The sequence below is a fragment of the Vipera berus genome (assembly GCF_964194415.1).
Source record: "Vipera berus genome assembly, chromosome: 2".
NCBI classification, from domain to species: Eukaryota; Metazoa; Chordata; class Lepidosauria; order Squamata; family Viperidae; genus Vipera; species Vipera berus.
This window is the reverse complement of record NC_138203.1, coordinates 54,690,236-54,713,140: the sequence shown is the minus strand read 5'-3', so window position 1 is coordinate 54,713,140 and position 22,905 is coordinate 54,690,236. Positions and strand designations below refer to the sequence as shown.

Here is a 22,905-nt window from a genome sequence, read left to right as displayed (position 1 = left end):
GAGTGTCCTTGGGCCAGTCAATCTCAGCTCCAGGAAGGAGGCAATGGTAAATCACTTCTGAAAAACCTCATCAAGAAAAGTTCAGGGGGTAGTGCAGGCAGCCATCAGAAGTCAGTAACTGATTTGAAATCACAGTAAATAAATGTGTATTCTCTCCTTTTTCTTTCTGCCTGCTGACTCTATAACAAAGAAAGCTTCACTTTATGAATGTCTATTTATTGTACACTTCTTAAAAGACACACATGGCTTTTCAAAATAAAAAAAAAACGATTTTGTATCTCTATTTGCTGGGACTGCTAACATAAAGCTGATTCTTCCTCAGCCATAAATTTGGCCATATTGTCTATGAAAATTTTGCAAGTACAGTTGTTAGCCTTTCAAGAAGCAAAATCTAGAAGGAAACAACTAGTCTTTTGGAATTCTTAATCTGCAATTTCCTGCTGAACTCCTGCAAAGCAAATTATTATTTTGAAAAAAAAAACACTAGCATTTATGTATCTATGTGTAAGTGTGTGTGTGTGTGTGTGTGTGTGTGTGCGTGTGTATGTATAAAATCTTGAAGAAATGGAAAATAAGCATCTTTTGAACTTTGAATATATAAATTATGAACTAGAAATATAAAACATGACCCTGATCTATAATAAGAATAACTCTGGAAGGGGGGATTATTCTATGAGTGTCCCTGAGAAGGCTCAATATCTGACTTTCCATGGGCTGAGAGCCTCAGTATCCCCTCTGGTGATGCCTTAACATGTTCAGATATAATCTAATTGAAAGGTACTGTGGCTGCATGCAGTGGTGTAGCGTGGGGGGGTGCAGGGGGGGCCGGCCGCACCGGGTGCAACATCTGGGGGGGCGCTCGCACTCGCAGCTCTCTGCCCCTGCCTGGCTCACTCACTCACTCTCACTGCAGTGCTGGCTGTGCAAATCCGATCCGAGCCGCCGGGTCGCCGCCCACTGTGGAGGGGGGGGTGCCAGGCATGCGGTGCGGTGCGGTGCGGAGAGAGAGCGAGGGACTATCAATACATGTGCTTAGGGGGTAAGGGTTTCTTTAACTAATCTAGTGGAAGAGACTCGAGTGCTAAAATCCACGGGTTAGGGGGCGCAAATTACTTGCCTTGCCCCGGGTGCTGACAACCCACGCTACGCCACTGGCTGCATGGGAACCAGACTAGGTGTATACAATACTGCCTCTAGCTTCTTCATCTTTTTTTCCTGGAGGGCAATCAGCCTGCACTTGCAGTGATAATAAAGCTGGTTAAACTTACTACTCACAGTGAGATACGCACAATTACAGGCTAGACAGAATGGAAACTAATACCTTTGCACACGCAGATATATCCAAAGTAACATAACCTACCAAATGTCTTTGTGCATAATTGGAACAAAAAATGCAAAATGTTTTATCAAGTTATCAGAATGGTTAAATGGTTTATCAAGTTATCAGAATGGTTAATGGTTAGCCTTGCTCCTAATAAACAGAGACTGATCATATATATATACTTCAATTATTGGAAGTATCACTGAAACTGTTTCAGTTTCTGTCTTAATTGGCAAAAATGTCTCAGATGCTGGTGAGGAGCAACTGCCTCCCATACTTTTGAAACATCCCCTCTTGGACTGATATGAAAAGACTGGAAATTTTTGCTTATACACTAGCTTAATTGCAATTTAGCATGGCTAATCATCTTATAAATCATGTTTTGAAATTGGCTTATTTAACATATAGTTTGTATGAATAACAGTTCTTTTAAGTCGTGACAAACCATGACATGACTGATTAAAAAATAGAAAAGAAAACCCTTTCAACTGTCTTTCCATACCAAAGAAAGCAAGGAGTTGCTGCTGAGGCTGGAGAGAAGCTGGATGTCAGGTTTCCGAGGTATGGGCTTTTCAAGTGACCCTGAGGCATTGTTTACCTTAAAAGTCCTTTATTAGCCTAATACACCAGCAAATGCTTGCTCAAAGGAAGCTGGAATCTGAAATCTCCGCCCCTTGCACAATATATTAAAACACAATTCTCCACCTTTCTAATTTTGTCATTAATCATATTCTCCAATTAATTTAAAGAATCAGTTTCCCTTCTGTTAGACAACCCACCAAGTTCTTATCTTCTTTAATTTCATATGGCCTTGAGGTACAATCTTCCTCCTCCCTCCTCCCAGCCTTAACCCTATCTCTTAAAGCAATACACAAGTTTAACATATGAAATAGCTGCTTCTGCATCTCTTGTCAAGCAAGAACATTCGATGTTAGCGATGTTAGCAGCGTTGACACTGGGTTGTTCTGGATTTGACATGCAGAAGAAGCCATTGGCTGATTCTGTCTTTACAGAACTCAAAATATCTGTATACTTATAATGTGTTATTTTCTCTTTCTCTTTTTTCCCTTTTCATTACTATATACTGTATACTTTCTTCAATTATTCTTTCTCAACTGGATAAGAGAAGGCAACTTGTGATTCTACTTCTGACAGACCAACATTCTTAAAGGTAAGGTAAAGGTAAAAGTTCCCCCACACATGCCTGCTAGTCGTTTCCAACTCTAGGGGCTGGTGCTCATCTCCGTTTCAAAGCCGAAGAGTCAGCGCTTGTCCGAGGACGTCTCCGTGGTCATGTGGCTGGCATGACTCGACACCAAAGGCGCACGGAACGCTGTTACCTTCCCACCGTAGCGGTCCCTATTTTTCTACTTGCATTTTTACGTGCTTTCGAACTGCTAGGTTGGCAGAAGCTGGGACAAGTAACAGGCGCTCACTCTGTTATGCGGCACTCAGGATTCAACCCACCAAACTGCCGACCTTCTGATCGACAAGTTCGGCGTCCTAACCCACTGAGCCACCGCGTCCCAACATTCTTAATAACCCACAATGAAGCAGTGCCTGGACTGTGAAAGGCTTCTAAACATAGATTCCATAAAAAGAAGAGGTTGTAGTTGGGAGGACTTCTCAGGAATATATAGAGGCAGGTTTGATACATCTGGAGGATGCAAGAAAAAAGACAAGACCAATAGAAACAAGGTTTGTCGACTGCTAGGTATTGAAGTCAGGGTCGTATGGTGTTTCAAATTCTGGAACAGTGCTGGGAAGACCTGGGTTCAAGTCCAAGGAAGCTCACTAAATGATGTGGGTCTGGTTTTTATCTCAGTCCAACCTACCTCAAAGGGTGGCTTTTGGGGGGAAAATGTGAAGAGGAAATGATGGGTTAAGATACTGAATGAAAGACAAGATATAAATAAAAAAAGTAAAGGTGGTTTATGTGTATTATTTATATATTTATATCAATACTGACCTGAAAATCAGAATTTTGTTTAGTAAGAATCAATCCCCCTCTCTTTTATTGGCCCTTGGGCTGAGAAGCAATTTGAGATGGAAATGTTTCATGATTCCTTATAAAGAAGCAAACAGTGTAAAAGAAATTACCTTCTGAATGGAAATTGTAAGTTTTTAGCAATTCCATGCTGCATAATATATGCTTTTGATTAAAAGGGTTAATTTTAGGTATGGAAAAGCTGTGAACATTCATACTCACATGTTTATATCCTAATTATGATCATCAACACCCCAAGTAAATCCACTGGCTGAAGTGGATTAAGACCTATTCATTCATGAGCCAGGGTGGAGCAGTGGTTAGAATCCAGTACTGCAGGCTACTTCTGCTGACTCCTGGCTGTCAGCAGTTTGGCAGTTCAAGTCTCACTGCCTCAAGGCTGACCCAGAGTTCCATCCTTCCGACGTTGGTGAAATGAGGACCCAGATTGTTGGGGGCAATAGGCTGACTCTGTAAACTGCTTAGAGAGGGCTGTATAGTACTATGAAGCAGCATATAAGCCTAAGTGCTATTGCTATTGCTATTGCAAGTTATGGACAGTAAACTACCACTCTGATCAGGTTGCTAAATCAATCTTTTTGGACTTTCCAGACTGGGACTAAAATAAATTGACTAGCCCAAAGTCACCCAGTTTCCTTCCCTAAGGGATTCCCCCCCCCCCGCCCCTGCTCCTAGTCCAAAAATTTAACCGCTATACCACACTGGTTTTCACACACACACACACACACACACACACACACACACACACACACACACACACACACACCAAACTCATACAGACACATCCATACAACAAGCATTTACACTTTTTTTTAAAAGAAAAGCAGTTTAAACTGATTTCATCACTATAGTTATATAAGGGTAGGGAGATTTAACAACAACATAAGGAAAGAGGAAGGTATTGGTTTTTGTTATTCCCTTGTGTGAGACTATAAAGAGATGGGCAATTTAGTCATTAATGGCTGTAACAAAAGAATTCAATAGAAGAATGCTGTAGTTACAATTGTTGGCAATTTTCTGTTATATGAAAGTTGATACAGAAATAAAATACTCTCAAAAGCCTAACACAAACTGAAGTTTCAAATCACTACTATGGGCACTTCACATTCTAAAATATTAATGAAACCACCATTTGATTTATGCATAATTAGGTTTTCAAAGCGCCGTGCAGATATGCTGCTCTCATCCATAGAATTTGCTTCTCGTTGAAGAAAGAAACAAAAGAGCTTAATCCGATTTACAAACTGAAAAACAACACTGAATGTACTTTTTGTTGGGGGGGGGGAGGTCTCCAGCTGTTTCTCATCTTAGTCCATGACTCTTCATTTAGTTTACACTATTAAACTCAAAAACTTTGCTTTCATCTTAACTGTTACAGCATGCTTCAGAGTAGATTCTATCTTGTAGCATTCTTGATAGAGTTTCAGAATTTGGCAAAACATTATGCTTCAAACTGGTCATGACCATCTGTGCAGTAAATGTATCCAACATTTTTTCATTGGCGCCTGCATCATTATGTCTTGTCACTAATGGTTTCTCGGGTTTTTCTGTAAATTGTTGCATATACTGTGGTTTGGAGTTGCTGAGATTAAATTCTGTGTTTTGCTGTCTAGCACCAAATCCTTTTATGGAACTTTTTGTTGGTGCCGTTGCTAATGATCTAACATCTTAAAAAAATATCGAGGGAAAAACTGAGGTTAGGATTGGGGTTGGATGGTAGCAACGAACGAACCCATTGTTATGGAAAGTTGTCACACAAAATGAGCTGTAAGGAGACTGTTAGGGTGAGGGGAAGGGGAGGAAACCACCCTGCTCTCTAACAACTGTAAAAGTGAAGTTTCCAAAAAGTAGCATACCTGTTCTGTCTTCATTCTGCGAATCACACTTCCTACGTAATTCTGGGATAGTCTTGAAGGAGGTTACTGAGTACTGAAAAATAAGAATTAAGAATTACATCTAACTAAAATCCAGTCATGCTACAAGTAAAGAAACTGCCTCATTTTAATGGAATAATATATGATCCATTGCTTTATTATACAGTGTATGTGTCCATTTTGCTGATGGGCAAACACAGTTGGATACAGCTCAAAGTTTTGCTTTTAGACATAAGGATTCATCTTTCAGAAAGAAAGCAAGTCTGCATGAAATTCAACCACACTAAGTCAACTGACTATAATCTACAAAGACTAATCCATTGCAATGTAAATTTCCCACAGCAGATTTCGAAATCAAACAAAGCCAAAGGAGGTGCTCACATTTCCTAGATAAGCCCAATGTGATCAAAGAGATAAATGAGAAGAACATCCAAATGGCAAAATGCTTTCTGGCTTGTTTGCTTGATAAAAACATAAAAAGTGAATCCATCTAAATTGCAGTGTAATTTTCTAGTGCTTCTAGGAATATTATATTAAACATCCAAGCAAGCATTGTGGCTGACTGAATATGAGTAATGGATAAATTGCAGAACTCTTAGATCACTGTTTCATTGATTATGGATTTTGATTTTTGCTGTTTACATAGTTTATATTTTTAAAGTGGTATGTCTTAAAAATAGCCAAAATACAGAAATGCTCTCTGGTATGCTATTATCTTATAAAGGAAAATAAACCAAATTCTCATGGATTAAGCATCAAAATAAGGTTTCTTTCTTTTCTGATACAATCTGATGTTCATGAAGTTATCATTGGATTCACTTTTAAACAGTGTCAAATGTCTGGTAAATTCAATAATTCCTTTTGGGATGTCACCCATGTAATCTAGCATTGTTAGGCTAATCTTTCTACAAATATTATAGTATCTGTACTTATACTACTCGTATTACAGAATGGGCAAAATTGCTGCTATTCTAGTTTAGTACAGAAGGAAGGAAGGAAGGAAGGAAGGAAGGAAGGAAGGAAGGAAGGAAGGAAGGAGGGAAGGAACAATTCCATCTATATCAGCAATATCTTAATATCTTAATACAATATCTTAATGTAGTGTAAACCAACCAATCAAGCAGTTTAAGCTCTCGTGAGATCTAGGACTTGGTGTTGGCTGGTCCAGTCAGTTAATACTAATAAGTCTTTTTTTTTTGGAGGGGGGGGGGCTATTACCTTCAGAACATAAGATTCAGGCCCAATCCTTTTTAAATAACCATATTCTTATGAATAGTTGGGAAACACAGTACATCTGAATGCCTTTTATATAATGCATATGAGGAGAAATAGAGGTATTAAGTTCTAGAGCAATGTGTGATACCCTTCCTTTTTAAGCATCATTATGCACATAAACTGCATACACAACATCTAGATTGGAATTGCAGGAGTAGAAAAAGAGTCAATATTACATAACAAACTCTTGGATAAGCTGAAATCTTTAGGTGCCAAAATACCTCCCCAAAACTGGATTCTGCTTATCTGCAGAAGGGCTGATCCACAAGTATATACTATAGTAATTTTTAAAAGTACCTGTATTTCCCATAGATAATCATGTATAAGCCCATCTATAGTATAGTATAGTATAGTATAGTATAGTATAGTATAGTATAGTATAGTATAGTATAGTATAGTATAGTATAGTATAGTATAGTATAATATGATATATGATATAAATGATAGATAATATAGTATAGTATAATACAATACAATACAATACAATACAATACAATACAATACAATACAATACAATACAATACATTTTATTCTTTTATCAGACAACAAACCTAACATCACATACAATGCAGCTAAAATTTTTGTGGCAGCTGTTCTACATGTATAGTAATTTGTTAGTGTCCTAACAAATTACTGCAGAATTAGATCTGCTGTAACAAGGAATAAATATTATGTCCAGGATAAATAACATTGCATGTTATGTCATTAGAAGTTGATGTAACATTAAATTGGTGGTTATATCCTATATTACTGAAATGTAATTTTGTTGTCCAACATTTTTATTGTTCTGATCAAATAATTTGTATGTGTGTGTGTCAGGGGAATATGACCACAACACAGATACTTGAATTATAACATGAAAAATAATGTTTCTATTTATTAACTCTAATGGCATAGCAGTGACAATCCAATTATTGCCAGACCCCACATATTCCTGAAAAAAAGTTTGAATTCTTACAGTATATAATCCTAACTTTTTAAAGAATAACATACAAAGAAATAAAAAAATATACAATATAGCACTCACATAGTTGTGGTGTAAATGCCACAAACATTAATCTGGGGACAACAGTTAATGCTGACTTTGGTTAAAAAAAAAAGCCTATATAGGTAAATGATCAAAAGTAAGCCATAGATCAAACATAGGCTGTTCACATATTGTGCTAAGCTTTATTTACTATAAAGAGTTCCAAAAGAATTATCAGGTGTTTTGATAATTCACCTTAACATATTCCATATTCTCTCATGATCTAGATCAGGGGTCTTTAAATATTTTCAGCCCATGGAAATTGTTGGTATAATAATCCCAGAAACTCTGATGAAAAGATAAGGCTTTTCTTGTGAAAAAAAAATTGGTTATGTTCATGTAATTTATTTGTTTGCTCTTAGGTGCTCATGGAACCTCATCGAGTTCTTGAGGAACCCTAGAATTCCACAAAATAGTTTGAAAACCTCGATCTAAGGTTTTGCTGTGGTCAATGAATCAAAGAAAAAACTCCATATTTCATTTATTCTAACTCTTTTTCATTCTTTTGTTCTCATTAGATATCTCACGTGAGCTATCCCTACTTTACTGAATTTGCCTATTTATTTCATATTTCTCTCTTTATATAGGGCTGACATCTTTGCAAGACTTTAAGCAAATTTTGGAGTAATTTGGGCAATTTGCACATTCTCCTGCACCTTTTTTCTTCACTTGTGGGATGGATATACACTGAATTTGACTGATCTCTAGGTCATGCAGGGATGTTTTCTATTGGTTAACTCAGAACCACAAGTACTTTAACAGCTTATTATACTGCTATATTAACAGTATACTAGAATTTCATCTATTATCTTTCGTTTATTATGTCACACTTGGATTAATTGTACCTCATTTTGTAATAGAGGTGATGTCTGAATATATTCTCTGTCTACAAGTACTGTCATTTTATCACCCAAAGTTAAAAGTTTAAGCACATTTTTCTATATTCCTTTAATTATTTTCCCTCCTTTCTTCCATAATTATTCTTGGATATTACCATCTAAACCCTACATTTTCCTGTGATTTTTCTGAGCTTTTTGAAAATATCTCTCCTTTTATTTTTTTCTTCTTGTATTCTCCTTTTTTTAATGTTTTGCTTGAAATACCTTTCATTTTCCTTGCTCAGTTAATACTGGGACTCTGTTTTCACTTTTCTACGCACTTCTTGCTGCCCTAAACTTCCACCCTCCAGGTTTCCTGGTGAACATGCTAGTTGTGTACGAAAGCTGGATGGTTTACTTTTTGAAATGTTGGATTTTTTTTCTTTTTTCTTTTTTACTGTGTCTTTTATCCTGTCCAATAGCACTCACAGAATAAAGAATAACAGAGTTGGAAGAGACCTTGGAGGTCTTCTAGTGTAACCCCTTGCTTAAGCAGGGGACTCTATACTAATCTGGACAATTTAGGTGAATTAAATTTATTTTTAACATCTACCTTAAATTCTGTATTCCATGGGTCATAAACTTGCTGACATCTCAACATTTTAATTTTTCATGTTTAACTCCTTATTAGAGAGCTGCTGGGATAACCTTGGAGAAAGTATGAAAGAAAAATCCCTAGCAATACATGAACTGAAGCTGATTAAACAAAATAGTCAAGAAAGAAATGTAAAGTTACCCTATATTAACTCTCTTCGTATAAGACGGAGGGAAGAAGAAACATTGTTTAATTCTCAAGATTCTGTTATTATAGCCTATATCAATAGATCTCAATTTCAATATTTCAGGTAGAGTCCTTTTTCTGATCTGGCCTAGTTTGAAGGGCTGAAATCCCTATACTGTATTTGAACCTTCATAACCCATAGTTGGTTTTATAATTGGTTCTGGAAATGTCCCGGATTGCACTTCTCAATCTGCTGTTTTGCAGTATGTATTTGATTTGCAATTTCTATTTGATTCACAAGATGTTCATCTGGTGCTTTCCACATGAAGTGTCTATATTTATGTTGTTCGAAGCAGATGTTGGCAATAAAGAAAGAAGTCCATTAATTCTATTAAGTGTCTTTTGCATCATTATGTTCACTTAGTCTAACTCCTCTGTTAATTCTAGGTTCCTCTCTTTCTCAGACATCTACATGCCAACAGATAAACACATAGCAATGTCCTTTTGTAAATATTAGTTCTATCCCACTCTGTCCTTATAACCTAAAAAGTTGGCATCTGTTTGGAGAACAGTGCTTTGCAACTGTTTCTCATCATGACAATCCTTTTATGAATGGATCGGTTTGACTGAGGAAGCGTTTTGCAAAAAATGCCCACAATGCTTTCTCAACATCCAAGTGTTTCCATCAGCCCACAAAGTTTGGAGGGTCACTGCACATGCACAAACAAACCTCAGATATAAGCACAGATATTCTATCAATATTATGAAGCAAACTTCTAACTGCATGTTGCTAAACAATAAGGGTTTTTTTTTAATCAGATCACTGCTTCCCAAACTTTTCAAGTATGAAGGACCCTTTTCAACATTAAAAAATTGTAAGTCCCAACATTAATTGTACTTTAAATGTCTTGACTGAAATAAAGCAATAACAAAAGACTTCAGAGATATTGTTAAATGTTTCTTTTGTTAATTTATGTTAATTTATGTAAAACATTTATACAATCATAACAGAGTTCACATAGAATTAAAACATTATATTAAATGAAGCTTTCTATAGAAAGTTATTTTTCCTGTTCAGAGGAGAAAGCCCTCTGGCACCGTTAAATGGTGCAAAATGCATCTCCCCTCTTTCATTCATGAAGTGATTAGAAACCAGAATTTGAGACTGCTGCATTAAAGTGTATCCTCAAAATATCACAACCTTTTGAAATGGATTAAAGAGGCTTTTCCCCTTCATGGATTACTCCCTTGTCGTGGCGAAGGGGCTTGCAGAATTCAATGAAGCTATGAGCTATGCCGTGCAGGGCCACCCAAGACGGACAGGTCATAGCAGAGAGTTCTGACAAAATGTGATCCACTGGAGAAGGAAATGGCAACCCACTCCAGTATCTTTGCCATGAAAACCCCATGGAAAGTACCAAAAGGAAAAAAGATATGATGCTGGAAGATTAGCCCCTCAGGTCGGAAGGCGTCCAATATGCTACTGGGTAAGACCAGAGGGCTATTATTAGTAGTGCTAGAAAGAATGAAGCGACTGGGCCAAAGCCGAAAGGATGCTCAGCTGTGGATGTATCTGGTGGTGAAAGGAAAGTCCGATGCTGTAAAGATTTCTTCTCCATAGGAACCTGGAATGTAAGATCCATGAATCAAGGAAAGCTGGACATGGTCAAACAAGAGATGACAAGACTGAACATCGACATCTTAGCTATCAGTGAACTAAAATGGACAGGAATGGGTGAATTTAATTCAGATGACCATCAGGTATACTACTGCGGGCAAGAATCCCTCAAAAGAAATGGAGTAGCCTTCATAGTCAATAAAAGAGTAGGAAAAGCAATACTGGGATACAATCCCCAAAATGACAGAATAATCTCAGTTCAAATCCAAGGCAAACCATTCAATATCACAGTAGTCCAAGTCTATGCCCCAACCACCGGTGCTAAAGAGGATGAAATTGACCGGTTCTATGAAGCCCTACAGCACCTTATAGAACTAACATCAAAAAATGATGTCCTTATCATCATGGGGGATTGGAATGCTAAAGTAGGAAGCCAAAAAGATAACTGGAATAACAAGCAAGTTTGGCCTTGGAGTACAAAATGAAGCAGGGCACAGGCTGATAGAATTTTGTCAAGAGAATACAGTGGTCATAGCAAACACTCTTTTCCAACAAACCAAGAGATGGCTCTACACATGGACATCACCAGACGGTCAGCACAGAAATCACATTGACTATGTGCTCTGCAGCCAAAGAAGGAGAAGCTCTATACAGTCAGTAAAAACAAGACCAGGAGCTGACTGTGGCTCAGACCATGAGCTTCTCGTTGCAAAGTTTAGGCTTAAACTGAAGAAAGTAGGGAAAAGCACTAGGCTACTCAGGTATGAATTAAATCATATCCCTGATGAATACACAGTAGAGGTGACAAATAGATTTAAGGAATTAGATCTGATAAACAGAGGTTTGCAACATTGTACAAGAGGTAGCAACTAAAACCGTCCCAAAGGAAAAAAAAGCAAGAAAGCAAAATGGCTGTCTGAGAAAGCTTTGCAAATAGCTGAGGAAAGGAGGGAAGCGAAAGGCAAGGGAGAAAAAGAAAGATATGCCCAATTGAATGCAGAATTCCAGAGAATAGCTAGAAGAGATAAGAATGCCTTCTTAAATGTACAGTGCAAAGAAATAGAAGAAAACAATAGAATAGGCAGGACCAGAGAACTTTTCAAGAAAATTGGAGAGATTGTTTCATGCAAAAATGGGCATGATAAAGGACAAAAATGGCAGGGACCTAACAGAGGCAGAAGAGATTAAGAAGAGGTGGAAAAATTACACAGAAGATCTATACAAGAATGAGCTTAACGTCCCTGATAACCACGACGAGGTGATCACTGACCTCGAGCCAGACATCCTAGAATGTGAAGTGAAGTGGGCCTTAGAAAAACTAAGCAACAACAAAGCTAGTGGAGGTGACAGTATTCCAGCTGAGCTATTCAAAATCTTAAAAGACGATGCAGTAAAAGTGCTACACTCAATTTGCCAGCAAATTTGGAAAACTCAACAGTGGCCACAGGATTGGAAAAGATCAGTTTCCATTCCAATTCCAAAGAAAGGCAGTGCCAAAGAATGTTCAAACTATCGCACCATTGCACTCATTTCTCATGCTAGTAAAGTTATGCTTAAAATCCTACAAGCTAGACTCCAGCAGTATGTGGATCGAGAACTACCAGAAGTACAGGCAGGATTTTGCAGAGGGAGAGGAACTAGAGATCAAATTGCCAACATATGCTGGATCATGGAGAAAGCTAGGCAGTTCCAGAAAAACATCTACTTCTGCTTCATTGACTATCCTAAAACCTTTGATTGTGTGGATCACAACAAACTGTGGCAAGTTCTTAAAGAGATGGGAGTACCAGACCATCTTATTTGTCTCTTGAGAAACCTATATGCGGGTTAAGAAGCAACAGTGAGAACTGGACACGGAACCACCAATTGGTTCAAAATTGGGAAAAGAGTCTGGCAAGGCTGTATACTGTTCGCCCTGCCTATTTAACTTATATGCAGAGCACTTCATGAGAAAGGCAGGGTTAGAGGAATCAAAAGTTGGAATTAAGATTGCCGGAAGAAATATCAACAACCTAAGATATGCAGATGATACCACTCTAATGGCAGAAAGTGAAGAACTAAAGAGCCTCTTGTTGCGGGTGAAGAAGGAGAGTGCAAATGTTGGCTTGAAACTTAACATTAAGAAAACCAAGATCATGGCATCCAGCCCTCTCAATTCCTGGCAAATAAATAGGGAGGAAATGGAGGTAGTGACAGATTTTATTTTCCTGGGCTCCAAGATCACTGCAGATGGGGACTGTAGCTAAGAAATTAAAAGACGCTTGCTCCTTGGGAGGAAAGCAATGGCAAATGTAGACAGCACACTAAAAAGCAGAGACATCACCCTGTCAACAAAAATGCGTATAGTCAAGGCTATGGTCTTCCCAGTTACAATGTATGGCAGTGAAAGCTGGACCATAAAAAAGGCTGAGTGCCAAAGAATTGAGGTCTTTGAACTATGGTGCTGGAGAAGACTCCTGCGAGTCCCTTGGACTGCAAGGCAATCAAACCGGTCAGTCCTAGAGGAGATCAACCCTGACTGCTCTTTAGAAGGCCAGATCCTGAAGTTGAAACTCAAATACTTTGGCCACCTAATGAGAAGGAAGGACTCACTGGAGAAGAGCCTAATGCTGGAAAAGATTGAGAGCAACAGAAGAAAGGGATGACAGAGAATGAGGTGGCTGGATGGAGTGACTGAAGCAGTAGGCGTGAGCTTAAATGGACTCCAGAAGATGGTAGAGGACAGAAAGTCCTGGAGGAACATTGGCCATGGGGTCGCAATGGGTCGGACACAACTTCGCAGCTAATAATAACAAAGAGGTTTCCATTTGTAGACTTTAATAATGGACAAATAGGTGAAGCACTAGTTTACCAGTGAAAAGCTAGAAGGGAAAAGAACATGTCTTTATAGAAACTTTTGATTTGCTGAATGCAGCTAATGTTACACATTGAAATAGAATTATATACAGTATTCCACTGTAATGCAATTTGTTAGACCAAACCTTTTTTCTGTACATTGTTTTCCTTCTCATGGAATGGAAATCCATTTCATTTTAACTGCGTTAAAATATATACAATTCTCTGTAAAAAAATCTATTAAACATGTTATAAAATTTGATTGCAATTTTAATGGTGTGTGGTTGATTGCATTAAGAGATTTTCTTCTGTTCAGGTCCTGTATCTCTCCTCCCCACCCTCTACTTCATATGAACATTTAAAATATCAGCCATTTCTATAAATAGAATAAACAGAATTTCAGATTAGAAAATCTATTAAGTCAGGGATTTTCAACCGGTGGTATGTGTACCACTAGTGGTACGCGAGCACCTGGCTGGTGGTACACGGTGTCATCTTCCTCCCCCCTCCCCCCACCTTTTCCTCCCCCCCATGCTCCGCTTCTTCCCAGATGATCCCGGGCTGCTGCCCAGCTCATTTAGCAAGCAGCCTCTTTTCTGCAAGCGAACCGGGCAGGAGCCCGGGATCAGCTGAGTCGTGCTCAGAAATCACGCTCAGAAATGCTGATCCTGGGCTGCTGCCCAGCTCATTTAGCAAGCAGCCTCTTTGCCGCAAGCAAGTGAGCCAGGCAGGAGCCTGGGATCAGCTGAGTCGCACTCAGAAATCGCACTCAGAAACGCTGATACTGGGCTGCTGCCCAGCTCATTTAGCAAGCAGCCCAGCTCATTTCTGCAAGCAAGTGAGCCGGGCAGGAGCCCAGGTGACACCAGCACTTGCGGCTTTTCCGCAGCACAGACCCGAGGGCTGCTTCATTCCCACTCGGCTTCTCACAGGACAAGGGCTGCCTGCACTGGTAGGAAACGTGGCGCTTCTTTTTCTGCAGTGGTGGAGTGCAGGCGTTGCTTGGGAAAGACTCTGCGAGACACGCCTTTGCAGTGGGTTTCCCCTTATGTTACATATCGGAGGTTTGAAAGGCAAGCTGCTCCCAGGACATAAAAGTAGAATCCAAATGGTGAGAGTGACGCAGCTCTCTGATGATGATAACTTTATTGTCACTTTGAATGTACACCAATTGGCATACATCAAAATGAAATTTCGTTGCATACAGCTCTCAAAGGGTCACCACCTCTGATATATACTCCTTGTTCGGGGCCGCTCAAATTTCACATTGTCCATTTTAGTCTCTAGGGAGTGAACGATTGCCTACTCTCTCTACTAACATCTGGCCACACGTCTCCAATCCACATAACATCTCACTGAAGATCTCTGTTAACTGGATCAGAAATTCAATGTCTCATTTGCTCTTAGCATTTGGATTGATATCATTCATGTAGAGAAGGTAATTCTACTCTTGAACCTATATCCACATCGTCCTTCTGATTATCTAGCTGACAGAAAACTTTCCATGTTATGGGAAGGCAGGTTATTGGCTGGTAGTTGGCTGGAGCTGTTCCCTTGTGGGAGTCTTTCATGATTAAAACTGTTCTTCCTTGTGGTAGCCAGTCTGGCTAGTAGCTAGTTGCTAGCAACTGATTCATCTGTACTGCTAAACATTAATGCAATGTTGTTAGTTTCTTTAGCTAGTGGGTATGCATCATACCTGGGCCAGCTCTTCATTTACAGGTAGTCCTTGACTTCCAATAGTTCATTTAGTGACCATTCAAAGTTACAATAGCCCTGAAAAAAAGTGACTTACAACCGTTTTTTACACTTATGACCATTGCAGCATTCTCATGGTCATGTGATTAAAAATTCAGATGCTTGACTACTGACTCATATTTTTGACAGTTGCATGTGATCCCCTTTTGCAACTTTCTAACAAGCAAAGTCAATGGGGAAGCCAGATTCACTTAACTACCATATTATTAATTTAATGACTGGAATGATTCACTTAAAAATGGTGGCAAGAAAGATCATAAAATGGGGCAAAGCTCACTTAACAAATGGCAACAGAAACTTGGGGTTCCATTGTGGTCATAAGTTGAAGACTACCTGTACTTAGTCACTATTGGATGTTTGTTACTGTGATGGTAACTGGTTCCTGTTCTGGGAGATTGTTGTGGCGTGCTCTCACATCCTGCAGCCACTTTGCACTGGTGTTATGTGTCTTCTCTTTCTCCTATATATTCTTTCAGTACTATTCAGTTCCAATTATGGTGGCTCTGCTGTTATTATGTTGTTGCTCTGCTGTTGGATGATTCTTTGGAGAACAGGACATTTATTTCTTGGCATCTGTTTCTTTAGTGTATCTTAGCCTGGTAGCCAGTGCTGAGTCTTTGATACTCTTGATTGTGCAGCCAAACATCTCCAGGATTACAGCAGTGCAATGGTTTCAGTTATGGTGGTAGTAGGGATAGCTGTGAGGGTTCTCTTGGCATCTTTTTGGTATATTATCTGATGGTACTTCTCCACAAGTCTTGGCAACTGGTCTTGAGGGTTGACTGTAGGTAGTTTGTCCATCATCTTAAGCCTCACATGAGCTGTTGTGCTCTGTAATGGAGGGGTGTGACAGTGATGTTCCAGCTTCAGGTGTTGGCTGCATATTCAGGTCTCTTTCAAGGTATTCTTGAGTCTGGGATTTAATGTGTAGATGGTGTTTCTCAAGCATCTTCTTCACAATTTTGAAACATTGGGTAACTAGCTGTTTCTCAATTAGTGTGGATGCAAATCTTCTATCCATCCATAGTTATTTCATACGTATCATATATACCTTATTAGGACTACTGTTGTAGTAGAGTTCAATCAATTCCAGGTTCCCTTGCTCATCCATGTATGTTTTATTCCAGTGGAATAAACTGCTAGTTCCCTAATATCTGACATAGACCTTATTACTCTGGGCCATGTCCGAGCCAGTATGATTCTTCTGCTTCATGTCACTCTCATATTTGAAGTAAACAGGTGAAACATTAGGGGGGTGTTTGCCCAAGAACCTCTACTGCTATGGTAGGTACGTAATTAGTTCTGGTGAGTTTGGTGTTTGCATCCTGTTTAAATAAAGTAGTTTGCCCTGACAGTGTTGGTGGGGATGTGGTTTTCTCCTTGGTAGTTCCTTGATCAGGGTATTACCCTGAAATACTCTAATTAATGAACTATCAAGGAGAAAGCCATAACCCCACCCCCACTGGCATTCTGGGGAAGGCATAAGACTGCCTTATTTAATTGCATGTAGTCAATGGTGTTTTGCAGTACTCATTATGAGACTGGAGAATTTGTATTTCTAGAACTGACAGTAACATTCATTAGTGAGATACTATAGGAAGAAAAGGTTCCTTTGTTTTATGCTTCCATAGGTTCTGGGATATGTTCCTTTATTCTACAGTGATAAACTGACAATTATTCTGAATACATTATACTAGGAGCACTGTGTAACAAATTGCAGTCCCTGCCTTAATTAAACATCGACATAAAGAAAGAAAAATTGCTCAGAATTTGTTCATTTGTTCAAGCAAATGAAAATTAAACAAAAGAACAATGGCACATAAAAGCCAGAATAAAAATAGAAATTCTGCACAAATATGTCTAATACCCTTACTTACTGAGCATTTAACATTTATTTGATTTAAAATTGTTACTGATATTCATAACATAAAATAATCTGTAGTCACAATCTCTTTATGGACATTGAAATAAGATGCTTCATTAGTTCTGTAAGATTTTGCAAAGTGTGTGCCTTAGAATGATAGCATTTTAATAATGGAATAAGAAATTGATTACTGAATTTAGATTTGCTAAATGTACTACAGGCTAAATGGATTCTTAATTCCTATTAAAGTGAAACACTGAGCTCTCAAAATTACAAACTTTCGATGTTCCGGGGGTGGTGATGTTTGGAATAAGGAAATGAAACCACAGAATATATATGTTGTTTATTCAAGATACAGCTCTATATTTCCACATCTTGAAATTACAGTTATAAAAAACCCTCCAACAGGATTGTCACGTAACTGCCCTATCCAGTTTATTCTCTTTCCCGACAGTGATTAGCCAGATATAGTAACTTAAGCAGTTTCACCACCAGGGCATAATATGCCACCTATAATTATGGCTAATAAAAGTTTTCTTGGAATTGGCAGTTTTTGAAGAGTGCTTGGATTCCTTCATATTTTAATCTGTTTATTGCCTGGTGCCTTCTCAGAATTTGACTGTACTCTAAACTAAGATAATAACTCTAAACTTTACTCAAGTGAATCAATAAAGCACTATCTAGGCCCATTGAAAGTTTTAATCATATTTGAAGTAAAGAATTAAGTATTGGATTATGTGTTTTGGAACATGTATGGTCCAGCACATTGATACTACAGCTGAATCTCCTTTTGCCTTAACTAAACTATAGCATAGGCAAGAGAGTTACAGAATCTTGGCATGTCATAGATCATGGCTTCAGTTGTGACTTGTCATTTATATTCTGTACTGATATAATGAATCAGCACAGAATGATGAAGAGTAATTTTGATGGATTAGGAGAAGCAAAGAGCTGATCATACATTAGTCAGTTGCCTCAGAGCCAGTTGGCAGGCTAAACGGGCTTCTGCACATAATAACTCCATCTGATCTATGAATTAACAATTAAGAAGCAGTAGGTAGTTCAAATTGTTTCTTTCTTCTGCTAAATGTCTTCTTGATTATATGGTTCATGAGTAATACTTGTTGAACTGCAGCACAGTTCTTAGTAGTTGTAGTGTTAGCTCTTCCAGCAAAGTTCTGGCTGATTTTGAAGAGCCAAAGAATAAGTATCATAGCACATATTAAACCATCTAAATTTAATGACATTAACCTGTGAGTTTATAGAAATTGCTCAACCTCAATTCCATCAGTAGCACATGATCACTAAGAATTATTGTCTACTAACATAGGGAGGGTTGTGAGTTACTCTTCTTACATTGGAACAATGAGAGAAATTACTCATTACATGGACAGCTGGCTTGATGCAAGTCTCATGTCCTGAAAATGTGGAGTTAAAGAATTAAAATGTTTTTGATTAAAAAAAAACATGAAATATACATATATATCCATGCCGCCATATTTCCATAAGGGGTGTGGACTTCTTTCAATGAAGACTTCAAACAGCAACCTGACCGTTGTTTATTGACACTTCAGTTTGGATTTCTGCACTGAAAGATGCATTGGACATAAAGGTTTAAGTGAACGCTAGGTAGCGTAACAGCTTATTTTTTAACTGAAAGATCAAGCTGTTAAAAATACTGCACCTTTTCCAACACTATATTTGTTATTATTTGATGAAATAGTTGCATCATTTAGGCCTGCATTTAAAGGAACAACAATTGCACAGAAATAAACAGAAAAATCTCATACTTACAGAAATATCATCACTAAAGTCTATTTCATCCAAATCTAGGTACTCAGGAGCTTCCATTATTCTGCTATGAACATTTTCATTGGATTAGCTGAATACTGAAGTTCTGTTTCAAAAGAGAAAAAGATAAAATTAAAACAATGCACTTAAAAGTAGACATGATAGTTGATATCGTCACTGCTCAGTTTGCAAAAAACTGTACACTTATCATGACGCTTGGTAAATATTCTCAATACATTTTCAGTAGAGGCTTATCTATATTTTGAAATTTCTGCTAGGCTCATAAAGATAGTCTACGTGCACGAGTATCCCTGGGGAACTGTAGTTACCAGCACCAGCTGTAGAAGAGCTCCTTAGAGTTTCAGCCATCTCCCTTTTTAAAAGAAAACATATCTCAGATAAATTAGAATTGGAGATATGAACTTAATTATATTTATTAATTATTAGAAAAATGAAACCATCTCAAGACTAAGTGGAAATAGTGGTTTTAGTTTTGTAACTTCCACTTTTAGTGAGATCTCTAAATTTTATTATTTAATATCAGTAAGGGATTTTATTATTTGAAACAGCTGAGTTTCAGTGTAGATTTAGGAAGATCCTTTAAAATTTTAGGAACAGGAGTATTGAGCGAAAGTCTGTGGAGATTCTCAATCATCCAGGTCATAGTTGTCTCCAAGTTATTTTTTTTCTTCAAAAGGCAACTGGATTGTTTTTTTCCTTGAGGAGGAAGAAGAAGAAGAAGAAGAAGAAGAAGAAGAAGAAGAAGAAGAAGAAGAAGAAGAAGAAGAAGAAGAAGAAGAAGAAGAAGAAGAAGAAGAAGAAGAAGAAGAAGAAGAAGAAGAAGAAGAAGAAGAAGAAGAAGAAGAAGAAGAAGAAGAAAACATTTTGCTTCTCAACCAAGAAGCTTCATTGGTTCATGAACTGTTCGTGTTCATGTTCAAGTGTTCGTCCAAGAAGCTTCATCAGTTTAGAACTGATGAGGCTTCTTGGATGAGAAGCAACACATTTTTTTCTTCTTCCTCAAGAAACAAACAATCCAGGTTTGCCTTTTGAAAGAAAAAAAAACACCTTTGAGCATTCTAGGAAAGCTTAGAGAAATGAATCAGCTAGGATTAAGCAGGTTATGCTATTTATTTTATATGCCTTATTTCCAGCAGAAACACTATACTGGCTGGGGAGTCATGGCTAAAGTAGGACTTTTACTAGCTGCAGGGGGTGCTAAGATTTTATAAACAAAACCACCAAGAACGTGCATGAGTGTATGTATTCATTTGTTCATTCAATAAATGGTGCTATCTGAAAGTTGCTCTGTGTTAAATGTGGGAAGCATTCAGAAATTTTATTCTCAGCTCCCAATTTAATATTGTGAGCTGCCTCTTGCTGACTAGCTTGCAGACCATGAATTATTCTTGAAGGCTTTTATAGTTCTTTCTCAACTGTGAGTTCTGTCCAAGATTACATGAATAGATAAAATTAGGTTGCTAGGCTGGTAGTCTTTGAAAGCCATGTTGTTTATTATCAGATGTAAGGAATTAATGTTAAAGTAACTCACAGGCTGTGACAACAAATTAATCTGGCTATTCAGAATGCACAATATCATTTTATATTCCAACCCAGAGAAAAATGTCTGGGGAAAATGATATTTGATTTATAAATACTGAAGAACTTTACAGACCAAACAAATGCATAGTTTAAAGTAAACCAAGTAACACAAAGAACATAATCAGATCCCAGAGAGAAAATAAATATTAATTTCATAGGGGAAATGCAGCCAGTGCAACTTAGATGTCATTTTTATATGTTAACAATATATTGAAGGATCAGTATTTGCATACCAAGTAGAATATAATGTGGATGTTCTTCAAGCTTAAAGTCTTAAATAATAATAGCTTGTAATCTTTTCTAACATGCTTTTCTTGATTACAACGGCCACAGTTCAACAAAAGTTAAGCACTTTTAATTTCTATTTATTTTAATTCCCACTAAGCATAGATCTTTTCCAATGAAGTTAGTGGAGTTGAAAAATGGTTAATTTTGCTGAACAGGTCATGCCCTGGGTATTTTTTTCTAATCTCCATGGCTCTATGTATTCATAATAGTTCTATTTAAAATATACCATGCAAGATTCTCACTTTTATGTATTTATTTATAAAAAAACATATCACAATACTAATATAAGAGTCCTAATACAAATATCTTGGATTCCTAGTGGGCAATCACTTAAATATGAGCCATCAGTATGCTGCAGCTGCCAAAAAAGCCAACACAGTCTTAGGCTGAATTTAGAGAGGGGTAGACTCAAGATCGTGTGAAATGTTAGTACCACTTTATAATGCCTTGGTAAGACCACACTTGGAATACTCAATCCAGTTTTGGTTGCCATGAAGTAAAAAAAAAAAGATGTTGAGACTCTATAAAGAGTACAGAGAAGAGCAACAAAGATGATTAGGGGACTAGAGGCTAAAACATATGGAAAACGGTTGCAGGAATGGGACATGTCCAATTTAATGAAAAGAAAGACTGGAGTGACATGATAGCAGCATTCCAAAATCTAAGAGGCTACTACAAGGAAGAAGGGGGTCACCTATTTTCCAAAGCACCTGAAGGCAAGACAAGAAGCAATGGATGGAAATTAACCCAAGAGAGAAGCAACCTAGAACTAAGGAGAAATTTCCTGACAATGAGAACAATAAACCAGTATTGGTTTATTGCCTTCAGAAGTTATGGGTGCCCAATCACTGGAGGTTTTCAAGAAGAGATTGGATAGCCATTTGTCCAGAATGGTATAAGGTCTATGGCCTGAAAGGGAGTTGGACAAGAAGACTTCCAAGTCCCTTCCAACTCTGTTTTCTGTTCTGTTATTCTATTAAGACTCCTAGCGGCTCACAAAATAATACTATATAATAAAATAGAACATAAAATAAATATGAAACAAACAAGCCCCTCATGTGTTCTATATAGTTGCTGCTTAGTTAGAAAGAATTCTGAGGTTAAGGCTTCTAAGCAATACTATGTGGCTAATGAGGACCGTGCGCCTTTGGCGTCTAGTCATGCTGCCCACATGACCACGGAGATGTCCTTGGACAAGCGCTGGCTCTTCGGCTTTGAAACGGATATGAGCACCGGCCCCTAGAGTTGGAAACAACTAGCACGCATGTGCGGGGGAACCTTTACTTTTACCCAGGGCTTTTTTTCTCGGCACCTTTTTTGGATGGAACCTTGTAGGGTAGGCAAGGCGGGTTGTATAACATGTGTGAGTTCCGGCACCTTTTTCTTTTACAAAAAAAGCACTGCCTTTACCTAATGAGGACATAAAACATTATTAGGGAAGGAGGTGGGAACCTTATCATCTACAACACCAAGAGGTCCACTTTAAGCTTAAGAGAAAGAATTCTGTCACCTTGAAAACTTTGCTTTAACAATTTCCTGGTCAAAAAGTTTGTAGGCACAATGAAACTTTACATATTTAGTAATTGAATCTCAAATGGCAGTAACTGGTCAGGAACAATGGAAACATGGCAGTTAGTTCAATGAAAGTGTGGCTCTTGGGTCAATGGTAGAGAATTTGTTTGTTAATTTAATTTGTATTTCTATTTAGTTCTATATTGTCAATTGTTATATAGCAATTTAAATATTGCTATATTTTAAAAAAGATAAATTGTAAAGCAATTCAAAGTGTTTTAAGGGAAAGTATGTAAACATTTTAAATTAAAAAATCATTAACTAGGTGAATTCTTTATTTAAGAAGTGAAATGTGCAAAATAGCAATCTCCTAAAATTGTTGCAAAAATATATACTGTGCAGGTACTAATCACATCATCTGGAAAAGGAGATGGAAGAGCTGAAAAATTTGCAGAACAGGTTAAGGAGTGATTCAGACGCTAAAGCTATTCCCCAGTGGAAAAAATACAGAGCATTTGGGGCTTATCTTGGAA

The 22,905-nt window shown here is 37.8% G+C and overlaps 1 protein-coding gene across 1 annotated transcript in view; it reads right to left on the bottom strand.

Annotated features, from left to right (window-relative positions):
• Nucleotides 1-22,905, bottom strand: part of SNCAIP (synuclein alpha interacting protein) — a 127,403-nt gene that overhangs the window by 44,713 nt on the left and 59,785 nt on the right. Inside the window, exons 2-3 of the mRNA XM_081321119.1 lie at nt 18,974-19,076; nt 5,186-5,258 (exon numbers count right to left, since the gene is read on the bottom strand). Coding sequence (XP_081177245.1) covers nt 5,186-5,258; nt 18,974-19,030 — 130 coding nt within the window. The 5' untranslated portion in view covers nt 19,031-19,076. The remainder of the gene's footprint in view (nt 1-5,185; nt 5,259-18,973; nt 19,077-22,905) is intronic.